The sequence below is a fragment of the Pezoporus wallicus genome, unplaced genomic scaffold (genome assembly GCF_028554395.1).
Source record: "Pezoporus wallicus isolate ANWC-B61680 ecotype Strahan unplaced genomic scaffold, APGP_CSIRO_Pwel_v1 contig_13766, whole genome shotgun sequence".
NCBI classification, from domain to species: domain Eukaryota; kingdom Metazoa; phylum Chordata; class Aves; order Psittaciformes; family Psittacidae; genus Pezoporus; species Pezoporus wallicus.
The window spans coordinates 1,212,156-1,235,900 of NW_026635291.1; the positions used below are offsets into that span (position 1 = coordinate 1,212,156).

Here is a 23,745-nt window from a genome sequence, read left to right on the forward strand (position 1 = left end):
GTGAAAAGCACCCGGCTGGCTTTGGGGCACAGCGAGGAAGCGGTCATGCACAGATCAGGCCCGCGGTCTGGTCACTGCCGTTGTTGATTTAAGCATTCCAGTCCAAGTGTTTGGAGAGCTTTCCTCCTGCTAGCCAGGCCTGCCTTGTGCAACATCTCTGCTCCGGGATGCTTTGCAGTACAGGAATAAGCATCACTGTGTTTCACACCCGCGTTGTTTCTCCCACTGCAGAAGACACAAAGAGTGAGCAGGCGCTGGGACGGGCAGGGTGATCATAGACTGGTGTGGGTCGAAAAGACTTTAAAGCTGATCCAGTTTCAACCCCTGCCACGGTCAGGGACACCTTCCACTCTAGCAGCTTGCTCCAAACCCCTCTGTCCAACCTGGCCTTGAACACTGCCAGGGATGGGACAGCAACAGCTTCATGACCCAATACACTGCCCTGGCCAACCCAAAACACACAGCAGGCCTTTGCTAACGGGGCTTTTCCAGTGACCTACACCAGGAAAGCTCAATTTGATGTCCAAAAGGGAGGGTGCTCGGGGCACAGCTCACAGCCCATCACAAGTGCTGATCCCCAAGCAAGATCAACACGTTTTGCCTGCATAAGTAATCAGGTTTTCAAATAAGAACTTGTGTCACTAAAGAAGAAATAAACCCACGCATATGTTAATATATATCCTCATGTATATCTATATTTATTGATATATGTAATTTGGAAGAGTTAAACTATAGAAAGGTTTCCAAAGTACAAGCACACTGATCTGCCTGTGACATCCCTTCTCTTGCAGAGAGGCTGCACACAAACTAGAAACTGTAATAACAAAATCAGTGCAGAACATACAAAATTCACTCCATGGTAGCAAAAACCCCAACCCCAAAAGGTCTGTCACCATCCTCACCCATCTTTGTACCTGTGGTGACACAGACCACCACTGAATTCTGCCCTGGAAAGCTCTGGCCTAAGTGTTACAGGTTAAAATCGGGACGGTTGCGTTAAGGCAAAGCTCCACACACTGTGCCTGAGCAGAATTTGTTCTCTGCAAAGCTGTTAAATGGTCACATGCTGTATCCTACAGATGCTCATTTTAATCAAGATCTAACTGGAGAAACTCAGCATTTAGAATTATCTGGATATAATTTTGGATTTAGAAGCGAGCGAGCACGCTAAAGCAGGAAAAAAGGTCTAAATGGTTAAGTCAGGGTTTCCAGGGCCCCACTAAGGTTTTCTTTTCTTTGAGGGGCCATTTCTTGGGGTGTATTTTGGAATGAGCTGGGAGGTTATAAAGAATGACTTTGATTGCTACAGTAGCTCTGTGGGGCCACTCTCATGAACCTAAGGGCATGCTTAGGGTTGAGCTTAACCCTGTGGTCAAGAGGCCTAAGGCACTTGGTGTGCAGCAAGCAGCCACAGAGATCAGCCACTTCGTGTTCATGTGGTGGCAGGTCATATGGCAATATCCAACCAGCCCTTTGGCTTTTTCCTTTGGTGCTAATTCTTGACATTAACAATATGCTTGAACTCATCAAATTACAGACACTGGTGTTAGAAACAAGAGCGAAGTGTGTTACCACCACTCTCATCAGGGAGACAGTTTACTATGAGTAACTGGAGATCAATGCCTGGCCTGCTTTGTGCCATCAGGGAATGTGGGAGGCCGGATCCATCCCAAAATATCCGTGTATTTCCAGTGTAAGCATTTCTAGGAGAAAGCCACTGTGCTGCACAGGCAGCTGACACAGTGCTGTGGTTATCAGACTGGCAAGCGCTGCTCAACAGGCCCGTGGAGTCAAACAAATAAGATGAAATGAATTTCCCACACCTTTTAAATACCTACTATAGGCCAAAGGAAAAAATACTTGTCCTGTCATCGCTTTGTGTATGTTTTGCCACTGATTTTATTTGGGCTCCCTCTTGGGATTGGGATCTTGCTTCCTATAGAGGGTGATCGAGCTTTTGCTCCTGGAGGACCTGGTTTCCTTAAACACTGGCCACCCATTTTGCCTGTGAAGAGAAAATACAGGTCGTTATTGCAAGGACATCTGGTCCCAGCCTTGAATTTTATCTACCATTTTGATTCTCAAGAACTATGAAGTCTGAATGACTGATACTGGCAACTAAAAGTTGGTGGGCATCTGGTCTGAGGTGAGTCTCACAAGACTAGACGGTCAGCATTCCTTTCCCATCTCTAGGAAATTGCTCTGGAGCTTTAGCTGTATCCAGGCAGGATTTAAGTTCCTTCTGTGTTTCCAAATTCTAAGCAGCAGCAAACTAACTAGCATTCTCACAGGCAAATAGAAAACAGATGGACAGACATGACTGTATGTCCAGTCTGACACTGGACACTGTTGAGTTTAACCACATTCACTTAGCAGAGCTGACAAGATTCTGTCCAGGATGCTGGAGTAGCTGTAAAATGCAGGTATGAGCAAAGCAAATACCAGACACAGAGGTTAACTCCAGCAATGACCTGAACACACAGGGGACTAAAGAGCTCTGAGAAAAGTCTGAAGGAGGAAAGGCTCTGGATGTTACTGACCAAGAGAGTTTTGGTGCTGCAGGCAGGGAAAATAGCATGTTTAACTTCTGCGTCCAGGAAAGAAAAGGATTTTGCTTCATAAATAGAGATGAGTGTTAAAAAAAGCCACCTGACATCAGCATCAATTTCTCTCTGTTGGTAAAGAAGCTGCACAATCATAGATTCTGCCTACCTCCTGGGTCTGAATGGCAAAGGAAAAGCAGTACACAGCACTAACTATTCAATTCATCTCGTAATTAGGATTAGATTAGCATCCTCTGATTGGACATTACAAGCTAAATCGGGCTCTCAGTTCTCTGTGTCAGCGTTCAGGAGCTTGCCAGAATGTTAACTGTTTCCTATCACACCGATTGTTCTATTCACAGTTGTACTGTCATGCAGAAAAAGCCCCAAACTGATCAAATACACCAGCTCTCCAACCAACTGAGTTAATGCCTTGGTTTGAAACAGGATTGTTATGAAATGATTTTGAGAGTTTGCCCCCCGAGTATGCTGTAGTTAGGTTAGGTTATGTAAAAAACTGAGTTGAACAAGTAGCAAGAGTCTGCTCTCGAGGATGAAACACTCCTCTTAAGTAAAAGGAACACAGTAAAAAGCATAACCATTATTATCATAAAACAGTATCTTACCAGGCTGCACCAGAAGAGTTTTATTTAAGATGGATAGCCTCCGCTGATTCATTTTACAGCCCATCAAATGAGATTTCCAGCCCTGAAGTCAATCAAAAAGAAGTGATACTACAACACCAGCAAAATCAGCCAAGCTCTTAGGTAGTCACTATGTATGCACATAGATGTTGAAACCATGAGGAAAAACAGGGTTATGAACAGACCTTTTTGTGACAGCATTTGAATCTGCTCACTCATAAAAGCATCTTAGGCACCTTATGACTAAGTGAAATAGAAATTAAGATATCCAAATCTTGATATGATACCAACAGATATTTTCAGCTGCTGAAAGCACACTTTGGATGTGCCAGAGATTTCCCAGCATTAGGCAGTAACAGGGAACAGCATGGAGGAAGTTCTTCCAAGGCAAGTTCTGAAGTCATTGATATAAGGCAGTGTTAGAAGAGGACATGAATTCAGTCCCAGTGCCATAACATCAGAGCAGTCTGGAAGGCATCTTACCTCCTCTCCTGGAGGAAAGTTGTCATGGCACAATGGGCAATGGTTTGCCTCATGTTCTGGCTTGGCAACTGAAATGATGAGAAAAATAGTGCAAGAATTGCAAAGGCAGGCTAAGTTCAAATACAAGAGAAGAAGCTGCACAACAAAGACTGTAAAACTACTCCATGGCTAAACCAGCTCCATCCCTTTTATCATTAACTGCTCTCAAAGTCCCGTGTTTAATCATCTACACCAAAACAAGATCAAAAGGAACGTTGGGGCTTAATCCTTTGGGCTTGACGTTTGAAGTTCAATCCTCCTGTTTGAAGCTACTCACAATTGCAAGTCTTGCTCTTAATATGCTTGGGCAACTCATCTTTTGGAAGGGCTTCACCACACCGTTGGCATTTCCCAAAATTGTCCTTTTTATCACAGTCAGTCAACAAGTGCTCTGTCAGGCTGGCTATTTCCACTACCTGCAATGGAGCAAGAGGCACCCAGTGAGCCTTGTGCTGTGCTGAGTAAAAGAGGAGTATTTAAAACTCTGCTTATATGATTTTTGGAAGTTAAATCACACTTTCCAAAATGGCACAGGGAAAATGAAATTTTAGTCCATTTATAATACTGCTCTGTCCAAAAAGTGCTACCCAAGATCACACTTGTGTTCAGCATTTGTCTACCTTAGCATTAAATATTATCTTATAGCACCTTAAAAACAGAATAACAACAGTTAATGTCTTGTAGTAGCTCCAGACAGTTTATGCCTAACCTGTTTGCAGTGCTCACATCTGGTTAACATACGGCAGTGTTTCCAGTAATGGAGATCCAAGCCTTCCTCTGTGAAGGATTCATCCCTTTCACCACAAAAAATACATAAGCTAGGGAAAAAAAATACATGCATCAGTAACATCACAGAGTGAAATGGAGGAATACTGCTGCTTCTGTTAGAAGCTATTCTGAGTAACAGCTACTATCTTGGTACACCTCATTTTCTTTACACAGTGCTTATAATGCATTAGGGCATGTACAGATACTATCACATAATTTATGGTAACTACAACTGTGAAGCATTTGCTCACATAGAAAGATGTAATTCCCCAGAAGCACTGAGAACAGCTCACTGAGACTGGCTGTCATGGCTCCAGAGTTTTCTAATGCTTCCTCTGAGCCCTTATATCCTACAGTACACATGACAGCTACAATACATCTTTGATCCATTGGAAAAACATTAAGCACTTGGTATAACCTGCAAGCTAATAAGGTGATTGGAAGCTGCTCATCTAACTTACTTATCCAAGTAATTTGCAACAGAGGAACGATTGTCTGGAATCTCCACTGTTGCAGGCTGTGGGCTTTCCATTACTTGATAACCTGTAAAAAGAGAACTATTAAAACCAAAATCATATTGTAATTCACTGTCATGCATGCCTAGAAATACTGTTTCTCTGCATCTTCCCAGCAAAAACACTGAGCAGAAGCACACCATCACCATCGTGGTAACAAGCACCAAAAGCCAATATACCTGTAGGCAACTGGGAAACTACTGCTTCAGTCATTTACAACAGTAAAATATTTCAGTGATGATTTTTACATGTAGTAGATGATCTCCCTCAGGCTGGGGAGAAATCTAAAGTGGTTTCAAGCCATATTAATTGTTATTAGAAATTAACTGGCTAGCTGGTGGCAATTTTTCTCCCGTGAACTGGTTTCCTCTATGGCAGGTTGAGCCTCGGCCAATCTGAAGCACTCTGGCATGTTTTTAAATAAGATAATTCAATAATCTATTAAGCACCTGCAGAGTTTCAGAGACATCATGAAGTATGTCCACATTTCTTAACACTATTTGAAACATTTGCACATTTCTTAACAGTGTTTAAAACTACCTACCTTGAGCCTTTAGCTTCTGCAAGTCAGAGTCTTTCTCCTATTGAACAAAAAAAATCTAAGTCAGAAATGTACTTAATGACTGTGATACTTGCCAGGAAGAACACATTATATTCTGATTTTTCTCTGTCATTAAAAGCTTAGAAGCAGAGCCAATGCATTACAACGTTTGTGCTTCTGGTCCTACAGCAAATCTCTCAGGTACTGAGGCAAAACCAAACCACCCTCACCTTTCCAGCTTGAACTTCTGCTTGCATCTCCATCAGAGCTGCCAGCTGACCTTGCAGAACTTTCATTTCTTTCTTCTTCTGTTTCTCTGCTTCTTCTCTTGCTTCCTTTCTCTGTGCCTGTCAAGAAACAGTCTTTCAGTTACAAAAAGATTTTGAACCATCTCTCATATAGAAGAGACTGCAAAACACATCAATGTGGAACAAATGGTCAATGCAACAAGAAATATCCAGCACGGTTAAATGTTGCTACAGCAACACCTCCTTCCCCCCAGATTCCTCTGTCCTACCTGAAAGATAGCACTACTACTATAGTGTGTACTACAATGTATTAACAGCACACCTTATGATGCTCTGCTACTGTGTCCTCCAGTGCCTAATAGAGCTGTGAAATCAATATTTTGCTCAGTTGGATGCAATGTTTAAAATAGCTGTGTGGGTCTGCAATCTGATTACGTACCCTGATTTCAGCTTCAGAAAGTTTGCCATCTATTTTGGTGAATCCATCAAAGAGTGTTTTATAGAGAACAGTCTTACGAATGGTTGCATCATCTGGAGGCAGATATTCCAGTACAGCAGTCCTGTGCTTCCTGTACATGTCAAAGATAATCTGCAACGCCATATCACGGACTTCATAAACTCGGTGTTCCAAAGCTCCTGTTGCAAACTGAACATAATAATAAGGCTCTATTTCCCCACATTTTTTAAGGACTTCTTTATTAATCTATTATTTCACTGCAGTGGCAGAAATCTTCAGGCAAACAGGTTTTTACAAACACTTTCTGACACAGTGATTCTTTTTCCCCATATTGGCATCTTGCTTCCTCACAGGATTGTGTGTTGTCACCTCCAAGAGGCTCAAATTCTCTTCAGTAATCCACCAAACACTCCAAAATGGGCAGCCCCAATAAGACAGCAACAGAAAATGCTTCCTGTGCTGTAAGCTCAGGCTCCTACCTTCATGACACTGCTGATGGTAAACCCGGAGTTTTCAGTTCCCATGTCTTTCAAGAGGCATTGCACTAATTCCACTTGACTCATCGCCAGATGTGTTGCAGAGTTGGGTTTTAATGGTTGAACCAAATGAACTGGAACAATCTGAAGAGGTCTGACTTCACTGCACAGTGCCATTTCCTAGAAACATGCAGAGAGGCAGTGTGCATGTCGGAATCCTGAACAAGGGAAGTTAACTGCCTTTGCAAAATAGAGGTATATTCTAGGTTACTTGTAATAAGTTAAGTAAAATAAAATAAGTCTTCCATAAGAAGTAGCTGCTTATTTGTTACTTTAGCAGCGAGAAGCTGCTTGCAAAGGTTTTAAAGAGAAGATTATCCTGAAGTTTGGTTTCACTTTCGGCATCAGGGAGAAATCAATAAAGTCTTCGACATGCTCAGGTGAGTTATAGAACTGGACTGTGAGAAACGTTTCAAGAGCTGATCTTACCCTGAGCTATATGAGAAGGTAGACAAGAAGTGTTACAGAGGATACAAAATCCTGATATTGCTGGACATAAACAGCTGGAAAACACACTGCAAGTTGGTTTTACCACTTTGCCTTCCATATTCAACATCATCCTTCGCAGCAGCAAACTCTGGTCTCAAAGTCAAGCCTGGTTAGATGTTACCTACCTACCTTTGAGCCCTGTGAAATTCTTAATGCAACTCAGACCATAATTTGAAGCAAAACACTTACCTGAATGAAGTTAGAAGCCACAAGGCGAAGACGGGATGAAGAGTCTCCTGTTCTAGAAAGCAAATTTGGCAGCGTTTTTTCCACACAATGAGAAGTCTCCAGCTTTCCCAGTTTATGTTTCGGTATATATTGGGTAATGATCATTTTTAGAAGTTTCAGGGATGCTTGAAAAACCTAAGTTAAAAAGAACAAGAAAACAATGACCAAAAATAGCACACAGATCCCTGTGTTCAGACAGTATTGTAGACTCTTCTCTGTACTAAAGAACAGCAGCAACAGGAGTCTAGAATTACAGTGACAACCCTAATAGAAGCTACTTCAGATACCTCTCTCCCAGAAAACATCTTGCTAGGGCTTAGGTGAAAGGCTTCTTATAAAGAGAAACACAGCTCTTGAGTTTTTTCTCTTCTTCTTGTTCTTTTATTTGAAGCCTAAGGCTCCTTAGGCTGACTGCCATCTCTCAGGTTGGAAACTAGAGGTTACTTCATTTCTCTATTTCAACTTGATAAAAACAAACAGGATCAACCACACTACACATTTATTGTAGCAGCAATAGTTCCTCAAGCTCATTACCCAGCCCAGGGCAGTATTTTCTGCGCTGCTGAATGACAGACATTGCCCAGTCCTTGGGCCCAACTAAAAACTGACATTCCACTTGTTTGGGGGGGTTGGATAGGCTTGTTTGCTTGTTGGTTTTAGTTTAAACTTACTCAACAGTAGTTTTACAAACTATTTGTTCAAAGCATCTTAACCACATGGTTCTACAATTTTGGCTGCTAGATCTGCACTGGAGTATTTCTTACCCAATATATCACAACGTACCGAAGGCACTATGTCTTTGATGGCTCTCCTCACAAGGAAGATGGCAGCTCTCAGCATGTTCTTTAAGTCCTCCTTTGGAGTGGTCACTGACACTTCCATCAGCTCCTTATACACAGCAAGCAATGCATCTTCTCGATATGACCAGGTTTTGGAAAATGCTCCTGAAACCTGAGCACAGAACAAGTTAATCTCTTAAAATGTCAGTGCTGATATTTCAATATTTACTCAACATTAATATACAGAAACTGCCTCAAAAGAACACATGAACTTCAGCATGAAGTCCCCACGTGTTTCCAGCAGGAATCTGGCTTTTATTAAAAGCTCAGATATTTGAGAAACTATGAGGGAAATGGATTAACAGGTCAGGCTCAAGGATCCGTTTCCTGCACAGCGATGGCTTCTCTCCCTACAATAGACAGTGGCAAGTTATGGGTATTCTGATAGGGTCCATACCCAAAAGCAGTCTACCACATACTATCTGCTTAATAGCTCATCATGTAATCAATCATAAAAGCTACAGCACCATACAAACACTGCAAACACGAACCCGTATGTCCAAGGTCAACTTTTAACCTCATATTTTTAAGTAACAGCTCTGAACAAGTGAACATCAGTAGGTGTTTGCTGACAGAGTGCGTATCAAATCAACTCCACACAGATCACAGTAATCTATGGGCTCATTTTGGTGTTCTTTACCAAAGCTTCTCCAAACACTTCAACAGTGGGGCTGGCCTCCCTCAGTGCCTTCTCACTTAATGCTTCTGGCTCCCCAGTAATGCCACTTCTTGGAGTATCATCAATATACTCTTCAGCCATCCCCGGCTCAAAGTACGCGATGGCTCCATCAGATTGTTTCCGGATGGCTGGAAGAGGTGTCTCATCATATGGTAAAAACTGAACCTAACAGAGAAGATAAAAGTTGCTGTTCTAGAAATGACTTAGATGTGAAGTTGTTTCATCACAAATTGCCTTGATTTCAATGCATTTTTCCCCCATTAAGGCAGTATTGCTTTACAATTACATCCAGGTGTTGTAGTTCCCATAAAAACATCATGAAGAAATGGAATCAGTGCCTGTGTATGAAACTTATTTCTCATCTACAGAGTACAATAACACACAAAATGTCTTTTGTGGAAGTGCGTGCACATATAGAAGAAATCACCTGCTGATAGAAAGCCAGCAAGTCATAAAGCTTTATTTGTTAACTAAGTCAATATCCTGGTAAGAGCAAATATTGCTGCTACTAGAGACAACACAAGTCTTCCTTAGCTTTGCCAAAAGCAGGAGCAGCAAAACCTAAAGATTAAGCTAACCAGACACTGTGATTTTCTTCCTCTCCTTAGACATGACACCAAGACTCTTATTCCATAACCACATTCCAACAAATTCCCTTGCAACTGTAGATTCACCTGACCTGATCTCTCAGACGGAGATTTATTAAGCCACTAATGGAGCAAGCAGAATTCAGCTTCCACTGTATTGGACACACAAGCCCTGAATAGTCATTTAGTGTCTATTAGCTTCCAGTCATCTGTTTGTAAATCAGATAAAATCAATCCCTTTTTGCCTCAATCTCCGGTAATGTATAAGCCATGCGAATAACCACAAAGCCCTTGTTTTAAAGGCTGAATGCACAACCACTTGCTCTGACAGACTTCTGCAGTAACAGAGGTTCACTACTCACATTTTCTTTGGGAAACGCTTCCCTAGAGGTTGTGGGATGAGTCTCAGGAGGAGGAGGGGACTGATGGAGAACAACAGGCTCAGCAGAAGCGGGATCTGCTGACCTCTCTTCCAGCAGAGGTTCTGCTCTCCACGACTCCCCTTTAGGGGGCTCTGTGTGCTCACAACGAGGTGAAGTTGCAGGTTTGGTGAGCTGAAGATTGTCAGCGTAAGTCATAGGCTCCAAAGGCAATTCAGATGGTTTTCGAACCTGAGAAAAGGAAGATTTTGTAAAGCAAGGCTGACAATGTCCTAAAATCAGGATTGGCACAGCCCCAGCTCTGACAGTCACCAAGATTCTCGTGCTTTCAGATAACTGTCAGACCCCACTCAGAGATGGGTAATCATTTCCACTGGATGCAGCTTTGTGAATCAGGAAATAATTCTGAGTGGATGAGTGGCAGGAGATGATAAAGCTTCCTGTTCCAAGAACAATATAAAACTATATGTATCTTATCACAGTAATTCTGTCTGGTCAGCTTTGACCTGTTACACCCCTTCAAAATGTAAGAGAGTTTCTTACTCATCTGCATCAGGTAGTCCTCTAATTCTGCAAAACATTCAGGATTCTTATGTCATTTGCTTGAGACCTCAACAGTCCAATGTAATGTAGTTTATGGAGAGTTAATCATGTTCGTAAAATGCAAGTCTTTGGTTAGGGAAATCCACATAGAAAGCTTAAAATCCTCACCTAATTGTCATAAAATACCAGTGTACCAACTCTTATTCTTTGAATCTATTAGGCTGCTCGGCCACTTCTCTTTACACTAGCCTCCTGAATTAGGAACAGCAGTACCCACCATCAGCTCTTCATCCAGAAGGTCATGGAGCTCCAGCTGCTGATACACCTTCAGGCGATATGCTTCCATTTGCTGTTTCTTCTTTTTAGCAAGATCATAATCCTCTTTCTCCACAGCACAGCGCTTCTCCACCTCGTACCTCCCAAGTCTTTCCCCTACCTAGCAGACAGCATAGCAGGCTAGTTTGGAATCACATTACTGTACCTATATTAAAGTTATTCAACTAAACTATCTGTTCTTAGAATTACTCTTTGAAAACATACTGGAAACCGTTATGATTCCACATGAACACAAGGGTCTCCAATAGGCTGCTGGAATACTGTTTGGCTTAAGAGACAAAGAGCTTTTCCACAATACCTTCTGCAGGTCTGCAATAGCTTGTTTGAGTTTCTTGGCATAATCATAGCGCTCGTGATGGACAGCTTCCCGCTTCTTCTCATCCAGTCTACGTATTATCTGAGCGACTTCTGGATCCTGATACATGTCAAAAGCCAGATCATCCAGAGGTGAAATGGAGTCGCATTTCCTGAAGATATAAAAGGAATAAACTAAGCTTTCAGTTCATCCAGAATAAGCCAGGCTGAGTGTTTGTATTCTCTTTCCACTAGCAGGGAACTAACAAAACAGAGGGACTGAGAACTACTTTATTCCAAGCAGACGTTTTGCCAGGGTATACACAGAAGAACATCCTTACCCGAGGTAAGTTCCATCTAAGGCAGGATCATCTGATTTAATTCCTAAGTACTGATCTATCAGCTTCTCCCTGGAAGGCTTTGCAAGGGGAAAGAAGAAATATCTTAGTGTGCATTCAACACCAAGTGCATATTCAGGCCAGAGATTCTGACTTCCCACAATTGACATAAGCAATGTAAATTATAACCCTTGTTATGTATTTTGGGGTATCCTGAGAGGCTGGAAGTGCAAATGTTCCAAATGACTGTATTTTTTCTACCCACATATCAGGCTCCATTCTTGAGAACATCATTAAAACATTAAAGAAAATAAATAATTAACACATGGCAGCTCTGCTACAGCACAAAACCAACAGAAGAAAGATGCACTCCATTACCCCAGGAACCCTGTAACTGAACACATGTAGTAACAGTAAAAAGACAGGGCTGCTTTGCACTTACACTGTTAGTGCTGTCATTACTGTAGTCTGCTGGATCTCCAATAATGTTTATAGCTACTAGGGCGACCTGGGATAGATTTAAAGCAAATGTAAATGCATAAGGTCATTACTTTTTCCATATCTTATGAAAATTGAAACAAAAAAAGTGGAACAAAAAGACAAAAAGTAGAGCTGGTGGTCTCCAGAGTGATATGGAAGCAAAGAACAGCACTAACTGCCAAATGTACTTCATGCTCCATTAAAAATTTATTACCAAGTCTCCAGACCACATTGCACAGCCATCGTTGCTCCCTTTCCTGGTCTGGGATGAAAGGAAAGAGACTCACTGTAGAACTGAGGTAGGTATTTGCTGTTTCTGTATCAGGGTGGCTGTATAATACCTTCACTTAACATCACCTCAGATCCTATAGACTAAGAGTGCCTTTGTAAGGACCACAGAGCCATTCTCAGAGGAAGCCCTTTGTCCCCAGAGCAGAGCTTCAGGTGCTCTCTACAACCCAGGACAAAAGGCAATAATGGAATGGGCACTTGATTTGTTTGTTCTGGATAAGTTGCATGCACTTGGTCATGATCCCAAGTCACTTAGAACCTCTTATTTGTATTTTCTGGTTAAAACAAACCAAATATAAATCCAACTGACATTTTTAGCTCCTATAAGTGAAGGGAGGAGATTTCATTGCCTGTTCTGTACTACTGAAGTGTCATCTAGTTTACCAAGTAAGGACTTGTAACTCACCTGACCATATAAGTTGTATTTATTGACATAATTTTTATGGAAAATCAGCTTCAAGTACTGGCCAACTGCATCCATGTACACAGATTTTAACTCTCGTGCTTTGAAATCAGTCTTTTCATTGTCCGAGAGAGGAACATAACTGAGAAGGAAAATGTAACAAGTAAGCAGAGGAACTGTACAAATACACAGCTGCATCTTTGCTCCTCAGGTGAGGGCTTTGCTAAGGTATAAAACTCATAAGTGAAACATGTGCTGTGAAGTGACAATACTATTCATGTCTCTTACACCTACATCTGCAGCTTTGTTACCCACCTAAGCAAATAGAGAATCTCTGCTGCTTCCAGCACACTGTAGCCATATTATTGCACATTATTTCCTCCTGAAGACATTTTGATTAAAGTAATAAAACCATTTAGAGCTGTTTTGCTTACCCTAGTCTGTGAAATCTCTCTGACTGATAAGGAGCAAAGTATTCAGGCAAGCTTTCGCTGATGTAGAACTCAATTTTGCTTGAAATCATGTACTGGTGAGCAAGCAACTGCAGCTTTCGTATTCGACATCTCTCCACCAACTGCAGAACAATTTCCTGTGGATACTGACAGAGTCTGAAAACACACACAATTTCTGAATCATCCTTTTATAGACGATTCCACTTCCAACTCGAGTAACATTTAATTACAAAGCTTTCCAACATTATCACTTACATCAACATTACAAATATCATGAAAAGAAACCAAGGAGGAGAAACACTTTTCACTTCACTGCACGCATGGGTGTGTTAAGGTGTCCATACATGTCTAGAGGATATACTGAGAAGACTGGATTTTTAATACTAAGCCAAAGCAGCTGCAAACTCCAAAACTGACAAGAATACAAACAATTCCCTTTCCTTCTTTCAAAGAGCCTTTTTTTCACACAATGTGATGCCTTTAGGTGGTAACCAAGGCACTTTTTCCCCTCCAAGATAAGGATTCCATGGGATTAAAGTAACTTCTTTTGGTGGTACTGGACACAGTACATCATCCGCTTATTTTAAACCCAGTGCATGCATGTCCCAGCCCCTTGACATACCTGGATGATCGCCATCCATTCACTGTCGGTGCGTGAACCATCAGCTCCTTCGCGCTGAAGCCATCTTCGTGTCCTGATGAGCTAACAACTATAAACCCGATCTTGTGGGGCATCCTGCAGGCGTGAGCCAGTCAAAGCCACAGTGTTTCAAGCTTAAGGTAATCCCTGGAAGGGCAAGAGAAGAACACTGAAACACTGCAGTGAAAGCATTAAGTCCCATGGGCTGTCGAGTCAGCAGATGATGATGGCAAATTAAGTTTTCTTTATAATATCAGCACCATAAACCACACCATGTTCTCATGCTGAGCGTTCTACTTGCACTTCACACAACGAGAGGTTAGCTAACTTGTGTAACAGCCGAAGTTATAAATTAAGCAATAATGAAGAACTGGGTCAATTTAGCACCTTTCCACAGCTACGCACACACCTGGGCTGCTGACGGGCAACACAGAGAAGGAGCAACGGGAAAGACAAACACCTGAGACCACCGCCAGCCCTACCCCCGGTACCGCAGTGCTAGCACAGCATCAATTTCGGCCCCCTCCCTCCTCCTCCCGCTACCCCCGGCCGCTGCAGCACAGGCCGCGGCGGCTCTCCACCGGCTCGGGGGAACGACCGGGCCGCGGAGAAAGCCTCGGGGCCCTTGGGGCCCGGCCGGAGGAGCAAGGGGTAAACGGCCAGGCCGGAGCAGGCCCCACTTACCTCAGCGCGGCCCCGCCGCCGGCTCTCATGGCAACGCCGCGCCCAACGCCGCGCATGCGCGTCCGGCCGCCCCGGGCCGGAGCCGTCTCCTCCGCTCGGGGCGCCTGCGCGGCGGGAGCCGCTCCGGGGGCTGGAGGAGCCGCACCGGGGGCTGGAGGAGCAGCACCGGGGGATGGCGGAGCCGCTCCGCGCTTTCCGGGTGCGCGGGCGCTGCGCCCCGCGCAAGTTCGGGGTGGCGGCGGGGAGCCTGCGCGGGCTGCTCCGGAAGAGCTGCCGGCTGCTGCAGGTGCGGGCCGCGGGCCGAGGCGCGGGGCAGCGGTCCGGCCCGGCCTCACCCGCCCGCGGGGCAGCTTCCCTTGCCAGGCAGCCGCCTCTGCCTCTATGAGGACGGGACGGAGCTGACCGAGGGCTACTTCCGCGCCCTGCCGCCGCAGAGCGAGCTGGTGCTGCTGGGACCGGGGGAGACGTGGCACGGCTGTGAGTGCACCGGGGCCGGGCGGTGGGGTAGTGCCTGGGAGCGGCCGCTCAGCCCGCGCCGCTTCGTCCTTACCGCAGGTGCCAGCGATATCGAGCGGTTCCTCGCCGCCTTCTGCACCCAGCGGGAGGCCGTGGTGGAGGCCGCTCGGAAGCTGCTCAGCGATGAGCGGGCTCCCAGGAGGCAGAGGCTGCTGGCGGATCTCATCCACAACCTGAGCGAGAACATCCTGGCCGAGGACAAGGAAGAGGATGAGAAGTGGTTTGAAGGTGCGTTCGGTGACTGCAGGGAGCTGCTGTAGGCACTTCTGTCAGTCCTGCTGTTCTTGAAGTAGAATCATTCTATCATAGCTTTAAAATGTGGGAGCAATTCTGGCTGGAGCGGTTTGGTACCCTGTCAGGGGAGCGGTGATCACATTTTCAAGGCTTCCGTACAGGATATGCATATTTAGCATCAGAAAAACGGCTAAAACTACTCCAGTGTTCCTTCTTGCTCTGTCCAACAGAGCATCTGGAATACATTGTTTTCCCCATTAGTACAGGTGTGCATTTACAATCTGTTAACGATTTGCTATTAGCATCCTGCTAATTGCAGGTACCAGCTAACCTTCTTTACATTTTCTTTCAACCCCCTTCACAAGCTGCACTTCCCCTTCCCAAGTCGTTGTTGTGGTGCTTCCTGAACAATTGCTTTCTTTTCACAATCTCTTTAGCAAGTAACAACTATAATATCAGCTACTGCTCTCAGCTGGTGCTCTGGGTGGGCTTTTAAATGCTAAGAGCAGGGTAGTCCTGACCCAGTAAAGCAAAAATAGAACGAAAACATCTGCACATAGGGAGTTTGGAAGGAAGGGGGAAGGCAGAAGCCCTGCACTAACAGTAGCTAAGTTACAACACACTTAACTCCCTTTAGGTCTAGAGTCTCGCTTTAAGAACAAGTCAAGCTACATGCGATACAGTTGTGAAAGCAGAATACGGAGCTACATGAAAGAGGTAAAAGGTTCTGTTGAAGTAGCTTATTTTCAAGATGCAAGTTAATTCTGTGATCACATATAAAAGACTTCTATAGTATGAAATAGCGATTGTAGAAAAGAGCTTCAGGCTGCTATAGGCACCAAGGAATGATTGGTTTGGGGGTTTTCCCTTTTCTAGGTTAGCAGCTTTATTTCAAATGTTCATCCTACAGCAAGAGATGAGTATAAAAGGATCATTGACATGATGGCAGATAAATTGAAATCTGTGAAATACAATGGATGCTACTTTGACAGAAGGGAGGAGGAGGAAGCAGCCCGCCTGTGCACCACAGAGGGGTGGTTCTCTTGTCAGGTGAGTTCAGCCCTTTCTAAAGCAGAGTCTTGGTTCCAGCAGGCAGCACTCTGACTTACAGTAGAGGAAGGACAGAGTTAGCTGGATGTGCACGCAGTGTGATAATGATCTTGGGAGGGCAATGATGTGGGTGATCTATCTTGAGTCAGTCATGATGAGCAGGGCACCCTCTTGTTTTATAGGGACCCTTCGACAGAGATGACTGCCCATGTAAGCATTCCATCAACCCCTACAGTAACAGGGAGAGCAGAATCATCTTCAGTACCTGGAATCTTGATCACATGTATGTACAAAATATTAATTCAAACTACCCTTCATCTTAGGCAGGAAAGGAACAGCCAGAGTCTTTACTCACCCCACTGCACTGTGATAAAAGATGCTTGGGTGCTGCAGCTGCTTCTCATGACATAAAGTCCTGAAGGCAGATGACGATGCTGTCTCTCATTAGCTGCTTTGCTTCTGTTCAGATTTTTCTTGTACAGAACATACCCCTCCTCACTATGTCCCCCTTTGTGGGGACTCCTCTCTGGCAAACTCTCAGACCTGTTTTCAGGCACTGTGCAGTTGTGAAGCAAACAGGATGTGCTATATTTCCTCGGGTTGGGAAGCCTAGTTACAGTGAAGGAATTCACATTCTGCCTGCTTCTGAAAGGAAGATGGATGCTCAATTATTATGAAAAAAAGCCTTTAACAGCAATATTGTTTTCTCTTTTGTGCACTGAAGAATAGAGAAGAAACGTGCTGTTGTCCCAGAACTGGCAGAAGCTGTCAAAACACAAGATGGAAGGGAAGTGAACTGGGAATACTTCTATCAGCTGCTGTTTACTGTGGATAATTTAAAACTTGTACATATTGCGTGCCATAAGAAAACCAATCATAACCTCAGCTGTGACAAAACTAAAATTTACAGGAGAAGAAAGCACAACCACAGGATTTGATAGTGCATCTCTGGAAGTGACTTCAAAATGTTGAAGTCACTTCAATATTTGGTTGGTTTTGAACAGCTCTAGTTTGCTAAAGGACTTATTTCAGAGTCCCTGCCAAAAGGGACTTGCCAAGTAATTCAGATGCCATCTCACAAAGCATACAGGTACCTCATGCATAATTCTGCTTTCCTGCTTTCTCACTTCAAGCCTGCCTTCCATCACACTGTTAAAATACAGATGCAAGTCAGTATAAAACTGAGGCCAGAGGCTGACAGGGATTAAGCTCTACTGCCTCTCTAGCCATGACAAACATAGGTCCGAAAAACTAATGCTAGATGCGCATTTCTCTGAACTTTAAGCCAAACAAAGTACTTCAGGATAATTATTCTGCTCCATGCCTTTTCCAGGTGATAACCACTGTATTTCAGGTGCGCTAAAGGGCGGTTCAGTGACAGAGCTGCTGGCTCTTCTGTGCTGAAACACCCACACTCATGCATGTCCACTCTGCTGCTGAAGAGCAAGGCCATGGCACATCTTTGCTTCTGCTACCTTGGTTCTTTAGCATCTTCCCCACTGGTTTCTCTCTTTCTGTTTCTGCCTCTGTAGCTTGAAGCAACACAAGGAAAGTAACTGCATAATCAGTTTTACCTGGTGCTCCAGAGAATATTGCCTTTGTAAAACACTTCCTACCTCAGGTAACAAAATACAAATGGATCAATTTTTACTTGTTTTTTTTTAAGTACCAGCTGACAGCAACTGAATTTATAGGGACTGTCAGTGTAAGTGATGGGAATTTCTTCAAATTAAAAAATTGACACCATTTTCCTGTGTTGTTATGTGGAGGCAGAGGAGCAGGAGTGGTTAATGAGGTCTAACATAGCATGGCAATTCAGAATGGAAAGGCTGAGCACAGGGAGATTGCTAGTAGAGCACTAGCTGCTGACTGTGAATAACTTCACCCTCTTTACCCCCATATTGTTGGTCCTCTTCCCTACCTAAGTAAATCCAAGCTAGTCCACACAGAACAGTGTAGAGGTGTAACTGATGGGTGAGCCATGACCTGCTATGTCTTGGAAATGCAGGAGCTTTACTACAGAGACTAGCAAGCTGCAAACAACAACCCAGCCCCCTCAAACATTTCAATATAAAATTTAAGTAGGAGCATTTTAAATGCAGGATTTTTAACACCAATGCACTTAATCAATCCTTCCATATTACCTTACTGACTATACAGTACTCATACCCAAGATACAATCACTCACTGCACTGGTTTGACATTGGGGATGGCATCACAGCTAAGACCCTGATGACAAAACAGTTGTCATCTGTAGGGTGCAGTTCCTACAAACTGCGAATCACTGTTTTGCACAGTGCTGAAACAACCCCAAATGTCTGTGTGCAAAGCCATATTTGCTAGAAAGAGACAGCAGCAAATAAATCATTTAAGGAAGGGTGGGAGAGCTGCTTCAAGCTGGAGTTGTGCTGAGAACCATGAATATGCTATTAAAAAATTAGATTTTTCTGTGTTAAAGAATTAAGAGTGAAAAGGAGCCAAGAAATATCATTGACAGAAACAATGCATCAGCTGGAGTGGAAATGTGAATAAATTAACATGTCATGCATATACAATTTGTTTGACTTACAACTTTTGAACATTTAACAGGCTGTAGCTGTAGAAATTAATATTTATTTAAACCATCTGCTGATAACATTTTCTCTATGTTTTATAGAAAAGGAGAAGAAACTGTAACAATAAAGATCTGGGAGCTTATCACATAATCACACTTTTGAAGATGTATTATCATAAACACTGGGGGAGTTCACAGTCCTCAAACCATCTGAAATTACTCATTACTGGGTACAAATGCAGGCTAGAACATGGTGGGCTGCCCCCCATCTTTAGCGGGCAGTACTCACTCACCTACAGATCAAGCCTCACACTGAGCAGTTTTATTCCTCCTTTATCACCACTGATGCATTTGTATACAAAATCCCTATTCCTAACCCTGGGAAGTCAACTGAAAATACTGCCTATGTTGCCACAGGCAGTGCTCACAGCTGCTCTGGTGGAAGAGGGAGGCAGCCAGCTTTATGTGGTGGTTATTAAGAGAACTGAAATGCAACAAGAACTACTTGACTCCCAGAGATTACCATCGCTGCCCTCACACTGAATCCATGCTTTACCAGCAGAACAGCATTTCGGAGGTTTAACTGGTTCTGGTTTAGATACAAACAGTGCAGCACACACAACAGAGCCTGGTGTCCCTCTTGGTTCTGGGGAGTCAACTGGCTGTATTACTAACAGGATGCCACAAAGGCAGACATCACAGAATTCATAGCAAAAGGAACTTGTTCTCACCTGGTTTAATTGGCTATTTCTGAAAAAAGGAGTGAGACCAAGTGTTCATCCTAGGCAGGACCTCAAAATCATAAGCAAGCTCTGAGAGCTTCCATTTTCCCAGTTTTTTTCCTAAACATTAGTGGTAAAATGCTAACTTGCAATTTCTTTCCAAATCACTGACAATTCAGTCAATCTTAGCCCCAGACAACTGTGGGAGAATCCTCTATCTGCCAACTCAAGGAAAACAAACTCCACCACCTCTCTCTCTGAGAAAAGGCAAACGCAGACACCTTATGTTAGCAACAGCCAACCAGCATCACGTGGTTGCAATGAGAAAGGGGTTAGTTTATTTACACTTTGCTGTTAGACAACATCCTCTTCCTCCTCCTCTTCCTTCGCAATGAAATGGAGCTTTCGGAGTTCTCGCCTGCTCATCGTTGTGCTTGGGAGAGCAACTGCTGGGAGATCCTTTAAAGAAAGGATAAAAGCAGTGAGGAAAGTCTGTTGTGGCAAATGGCAGAGCTCCCGCCTCCCCAAAGGTTCACATCCTGCCGCAGCTGTTACACCAGGCACCAACACACAGTGAGAAAACATTGTGACAATAACACCCTGTCTCCACAGTACAGCTCTGTATGTCTTCATGAGTAAAAATACCTGTCTTATAGAACTGGACTAAAGAATTTAGTACAAAAGATTTTACATCTGAAATTAATCTGGCTGGGCAATTACTTCCAGCTCTGATCAAGACAGTTCTCTCTAGAGGACAGGAATACGATGCCAGAGAACTACAAGTCCAGCCTAATTTAGTTTGCAGTTGTGAGACTTGAGTGGAACAGAGCTGAGCATCACCTCATCATGGAACAGAGGAGGTCATCATCTCACCTGCAAAAACTCCATATCTCCAAAGAACCGGTCCATGGGCATCGGCTGGTTGCTGTCTTCATCCAAGAAGGTGCTGCTGTCCAGTCGCATCGGCTTCGTTGGGAGAGCAGTGTCCTCCAAGCCAGACCCATCAGAAAGTGCACTCTCACAGCTGCTCTCTTCGCTGCAGACACAAGCATGCGCACCTTCACCACTGTCCGTTTCTGATGGAGCATCTCTTGATTTCACCCCACGTGGCTTGTGAGATGCATTATGCTCCTTTTCCTGTTCCTCTCTGTTAGTCTCTGGAATGCTTTCACCTTTTTGCTGCTGAATTACAGCATGGTCTCCTGGATCCTCTGAACACTGATCCCCATCCGTTGTTGGGGGTGTTTCCACCAACGCAGCAAGGGCTCCCCTTCCACGTGGAAGTCCTAGCTCAGATTTTACTAGACCAGGGTGTTTGGTTTTTAGCCTCTTTGAGGGTCGTCTCTCAGCTGTTTTCTGTGAAGAGCAGTGGTAGAAGAAGGGATAAGATCCTAAAGCTTAACTGAAATAAAGAAAACCACCCTATCTCTTTAGCTGCAAGGCTGGATGTGGACCTGAAGGGCTTGAGCAGCACCTTGATGCACAGCTGCATCACTGAGAAACAGGACGAAAGAGGAGCAGATAGCTTGCACTACGGCACAGTCCACCGCCAGGAGCAAGTTACTTCTCAAAGCATAAACCATCACCGTATGTGGCTAATCACCATTTCCATGTTTTCCTGGGGACGCTGTAGCTGGCAATTAATGTAGCAGGACGGACTATTGCTAGGCTAACATCCCATCGCCGGCTTTTAAACGGTAAAAAACTCCAGAGCTGGCCCTGGAGCACACAAATACGGTCACAGGAGCGTAACGAAGTGGTGGGGAGGGAAGAACCACGTGAATTCTCCAGGTAACTCCCTCACGGCCCTGCTCCGTTTGCGGCCCTTAACCATTACCCGCACCCCCGGCCCCGCAGCCCGCCCCGCTCCTACCTGGCCTGGCGGCTGGGGCCCCCCCCGCTGCTGGCGCCGGGCCGCAGGCGACGCTTCCCCCGCGGGCTGAGCGGAGGCGGCCGCCGGGCTCCCGCCCTCCAGGGACCCCTCCGCGCGGTACCCGAGCAGCCGCTCCCGCCGCCGCCGCCCCGGGAGGGCCGAGCCGGGGGTCCCGGTGCGGCTCCCGCTCCGCGCCTGGCCGCCCGCCGCCATCTTGGGCAGGGCGGGGGAGCCCGCGCTCGCCATCTTGTGGAGCCGCCGGGCTCCGGGGGGGAAGGCGGAGGGAGGCCGGGTCCCCGCTGGCCGCAAGCGGGGCACAGCCCGAGCACAGCGCGGGGAGCCTGCCCTGCCCCGCCGTTAAATACGCGTTAGCAGATTGGGAACAGGAGTTTGCCTCCAAACTGCCTAATGGGCTTCTGCTGCGGAGCAGTTCTGCCTCCTCGCTCTAGAGGGGATGGGCGTTTCAGGGCTTCCTTCTGGAGCAGGGCTTGCTCCCGCTCCAAAGTGTGCGGCCAGGGTGTTACTATTCAGAGATGCCTCTCGGTTCATCTCCACAGCCTTCAGGGAGCAAATAATGTCAGTAACTCAAATCCCTCTTTAACTTCCAGGGCTGCCGATAGCAGAGGGACTCCCGTGTGGCAGAAACATCTTCATTGAGGATGAGGATGAGGATGAGGAGATGAGTGCAGTGTTTGTGCCCCTGTCCCACGGGTGAGGCTGCACCTCAAATCCTGTGTTCAGTTCTGGCCCCTCACTACAAGATAGACATAGAGGGGCTGGAGCGGGGCCAGAGCAGGGCAATGGAGCTGGTGCAGGCCTGGAGCCCAAGTGTGATGGGCACGGCTGAGGGAGCTGGGGGGTTCAGGCTGGAGAAGAGAAGGCTCAGGGGGGACCTGATGGCTCCCTACAACTGCCTGAGAGGAGGATGGAGCCAGGAGGGGCTGGGCTCTGCTCCCAAGGAACAAGGGATGGGACAAGAGGAGACGGCCTCAAGCTGCCCCAGGGCAGGTTTAGATGGAGCTGAGGAACAATTCCTGCCCCAGAGGGTGCTCAGGCATTGGAACAGGCTGCCCAGGGCAGGGCTGCAGGCACCGGCCCTGCAAGTGTTCACACCCCGTGGAGACGAGGCCTCAGTGCCATGGGTTAGTGGTGGCCTTGGCAGTGCTGGGGTAAGGGTTGGACTGGATGAGCTGAAAGGGCTTTTCCAACCCTGTTGATTCCATGGCTCTCAAGCAGCCCAACGCCTGGATTTAAGGGTGTCATTATCTGCACTTTATCAGAAGAAGCAGTGCTTGCCCAACATGCCCTGACGGAGGAGGGACACAGCGGCCCCGGGGGCTCCATCCATCACATTAAACTACAGCTCTCCTCTGTTAATTCCATGCTTTGAGGACGCTGGGGGGACTTTTGTAATTCTATGTAGCTGAGGGTGCAGGAGGTTGTTTCTTTATAACAGCCTTTAATGGTCCTGCTCATTGCGGAGCCACGAGCCTCAGCGGCTGGAGGGTATTACTTGTGCTCCTCAAGCCAGCTGAGCTCATCAAAGGCTTGTCCACTCATCCCGGCCTTAAAAAACCCATGAGCAGCCATTTAAATGGCTGAGCTAAGTGGCAAGAACGGCCCCGTGGGAATACTCAAGTAAGAGGTTTTTGCTCAAAAGCAGAAAGTCTCTCGGTTCAACCGCACCGCGCTGGAGAACACCTGATGGTTGCGCTGCAATATCTCCTGGTGCTCAAGGGTCCTTCTGTGCTGTGTTCCCTGCCCAAGATAATTCGTATTCTCCTCCGAAAGCTTCTCGACTTGCTCCGCTCCCTGCCAGTGCAGTTGCTTGCAGCCACGGAATACAGATGATTGCTTTTATTGGGCACTGAAAACTTACACTGTCTCGTAAAGAGGAGAGGACCAGAAGGGGCTGAAGAACAGTGTTTCTGCAGCTGGAAGGCTTGGTGGTTGGTTTAATTTCCTCCATGAGCTCAAAATAGCAAGGAAAATTAAATGGTGAAGATCTTAATAAATACTTTCCACAACACTGTACGTTTCCCATTCTTTATGCTCTGTAAAATCAATTTGAGTGGTGAGGGAGAGGTGGCTGAGCCCTACAGCAGCATCATGTCTGTGTGGACACAGTGTGTGGCAGCACATAGTGATGGAGATGAAGGATCACGAGCACTTGAGGCTGCAGGGTGGCCTTGGACACTTCCATGGGGGAAGCCAAGATGGCAGGGCTCCCTTGCACACTTCCTCTACTACCTTCACCACATTCTCCCCTATAACCACATTATTTAGGGGGAAAGCGGTGCCAATTCCCTCACTGCAGATGCTGCTGCGTTTCCCCACATCCAGCTGATCCCTCTTGGAG

General features: G+C 45.4%; 3 protein-coding genes across 6 annotated transcripts; 1 reads left to right on the plus strand and 2 right to left on the minus strand.

Annotated features, from left to right (window-relative positions):
- Nucleotides 1–1,008: 1,008 nt before the first annotated feature.
- Nucleotides 1,009–14,535, minus strand: CEP104 (centrosomal protein 104). Of its 2 annotated transcripts, XM_057418211.1 has the most exons (22): nucleotides 14,438–14,535; nucleotides 13,736–13,900; nucleotides 13,096–13,269; nucleotides 12,665–12,803; nucleotides 11,930–11,995; nucleotides 11,491–11,567; nucleotides 11,154–11,322; nucleotides 10,797–10,955; nucleotides 9,959–10,207; nucleotides 8,971–9,174; nucleotides 8,275–8,442; nucleotides 7,453–7,626; nucleotides 6,718–6,894; nucleotides 6,221–6,427; nucleotides 5,764–5,880; nucleotides 5,537–5,573; nucleotides 4,939–5,020; nucleotides 4,419–4,527; nucleotides 3,987–4,125; nucleotides 3,671–3,738; nucleotides 3,170–3,251; nucleotides 1,009–2,005 (listed from the first exon to the last, which is right to left on the minus strand). In XM_057418211.1, exons 2-22 carry the CDS (start codon nucleotides 13,846–13,848, stop codon nucleotides 1,869–1,871), a joined length of 2,847 nt encoding a protein of 948 aa, XP_057274194.1. In that variant the 5' UTR covers nucleotides 13,849–13,900; nucleotides 14,438–14,535; the 3' UTR covers nucleotides 1,009–1,868. The 2 variants fall into 2 exon arrangements, with proteins under 2 accessions (XP_057274194.1, XP_057274200.1); XM_057418217.1 differs by lacking the exon at nucleotides 14,438–14,535 and having other exon boundaries at nucleotides 13,096–13,250; nucleotides 13,736–13,885.
- Nucleotides 14,536–14,599: 64 nt separating this feature from the next.
- On the plus strand, nucleotides 14,600–17,193 carry DFFB (DNA fragmentation factor subunit beta). 3 transcript variants are annotated; one of them, XM_057418237.1, is made up of 7 exons: nucleotides 14,600–14,723; nucleotides 14,788–14,914; nucleotides 14,993–15,181; nucleotides 15,825–15,904; nucleotides 16,064–16,237; nucleotides 16,420–16,520; nucleotides 16,962–17,193. In XM_057418237.1, the coding sequence occupies exons 1-7, from the start codon at nucleotides 14,610–14,612 to the stop codon at nucleotides 17,173–17,175; spliced, it is 999 nt and encodes a 332-aa protein (XP_057274220.1). In that variant the 5' UTR covers nucleotides 14,600–14,609; the 3' UTR covers nucleotides 17,176–17,193. The 3 variants fall into 3 exon arrangements, with proteins under 3 accessions (XP_057274220.1, XP_057274211.1, XP_057274227.1); XM_057418228.1 differs by having other exon boundaries at nucleotides 14,788–15,181; XM_057418244.1 differs by having other exon boundaries at nucleotides 14,788–15,181; nucleotides 16,705–17,103.
- A 2,632-nt stretch (nucleotides 17,194–19,825) lies between these two features.
- CUNH1orf174 (chromosome unknown C1orf174 homolog) lies at nucleotides 19,826–22,946 on the minus strand. Its single transcript, XM_057417479.1, has 4 exons — nucleotides 22,900–22,946; nucleotides 21,387–21,732; nucleotides 20,387–20,869; nucleotides 19,826–19,972 (listed from the first exon to the last, which is right to left on the minus strand). Exons 1-4 carry the CDS (start codon nucleotides 22,944–22,946, stop codon nucleotides 19,868–19,870), a joined length of 981 nt encoding a protein of 326 aa, XP_057273462.1. The 3' UTR covers nucleotides 19,826–19,867.
- Between the last annotated feature and the right edge of the window lie 799 nt (nucleotides 22,947–23,745).

Excerpts from the sequence above, each read along its gene's own strand:
- CEP104 (XM_057418211.1), bottom strand. The coding sequence starts at position 13,848 with ATGCCCCACAAGATCGGGTTTATAGTTGTTAGCTCATCAGGACACGAA. Across the intron at positions 6,895-7,452 it reads TGGCTTCTAACTTCATTCAG|GAAATGGCACTGTGCAGTGA; the intron begins GTAAGTGTTTTG and ends GCATGTTTCTAG. Across the intron at positions 4,528-4,938 it reads GTTGCAAATTACTTGGATAA|CTTATGTATTTTTTGTGGTG; the intron begins GTAAGTTAGATG and ends TTTTTTCCCTAG.
- CUNH1orf174 (XM_057417479.1), bottom strand. The coding sequence starts at position 22,946 with ATGAGTGGACAAGCCTTTGATGAGCTCAGCTGGCTTGAGGAGCACAA. Across the intron at positions 21,733-22,899 it reads AGCTGGCTTGAGGAGCACAA|GGCAGGCTCCCCGCGCTGTG; the intron begins GTAATACCCTCC and ends ACGGCGGGGCAG. Across the intron at positions 20,870-21,386 it reads GGCCCCAGCCGCCAGGCCAG|AAAACAGCTGAGAGACGACC; the intron begins GTAGGAGCGGGG and ends TGCTCTTCACAG.
- DFFB (XM_057418228.1), top strand. The coding sequence starts at position 14,610 with ATGGCGGAGCCGCTCCGCGCTTTCCGGGTGCGCGGGCGCTGCGCCCCG. Across the intron at positions 14,724-14,787 it reads AGAGCTGCCGGCTGCTGCAG|CTTCCCTTGCCAGGCAGCCG; the intron begins GTGCGGGCCGCG and ends CCCGCGGGGCAG. Across the intron at positions 15,905-16,063 it reads TACGGAGCTACATGAAAGAG|GTTAGCAGCTTTATTTCAAA; the intron begins GTAAAAGGTTCT and ends TCCCTTTTCTAG.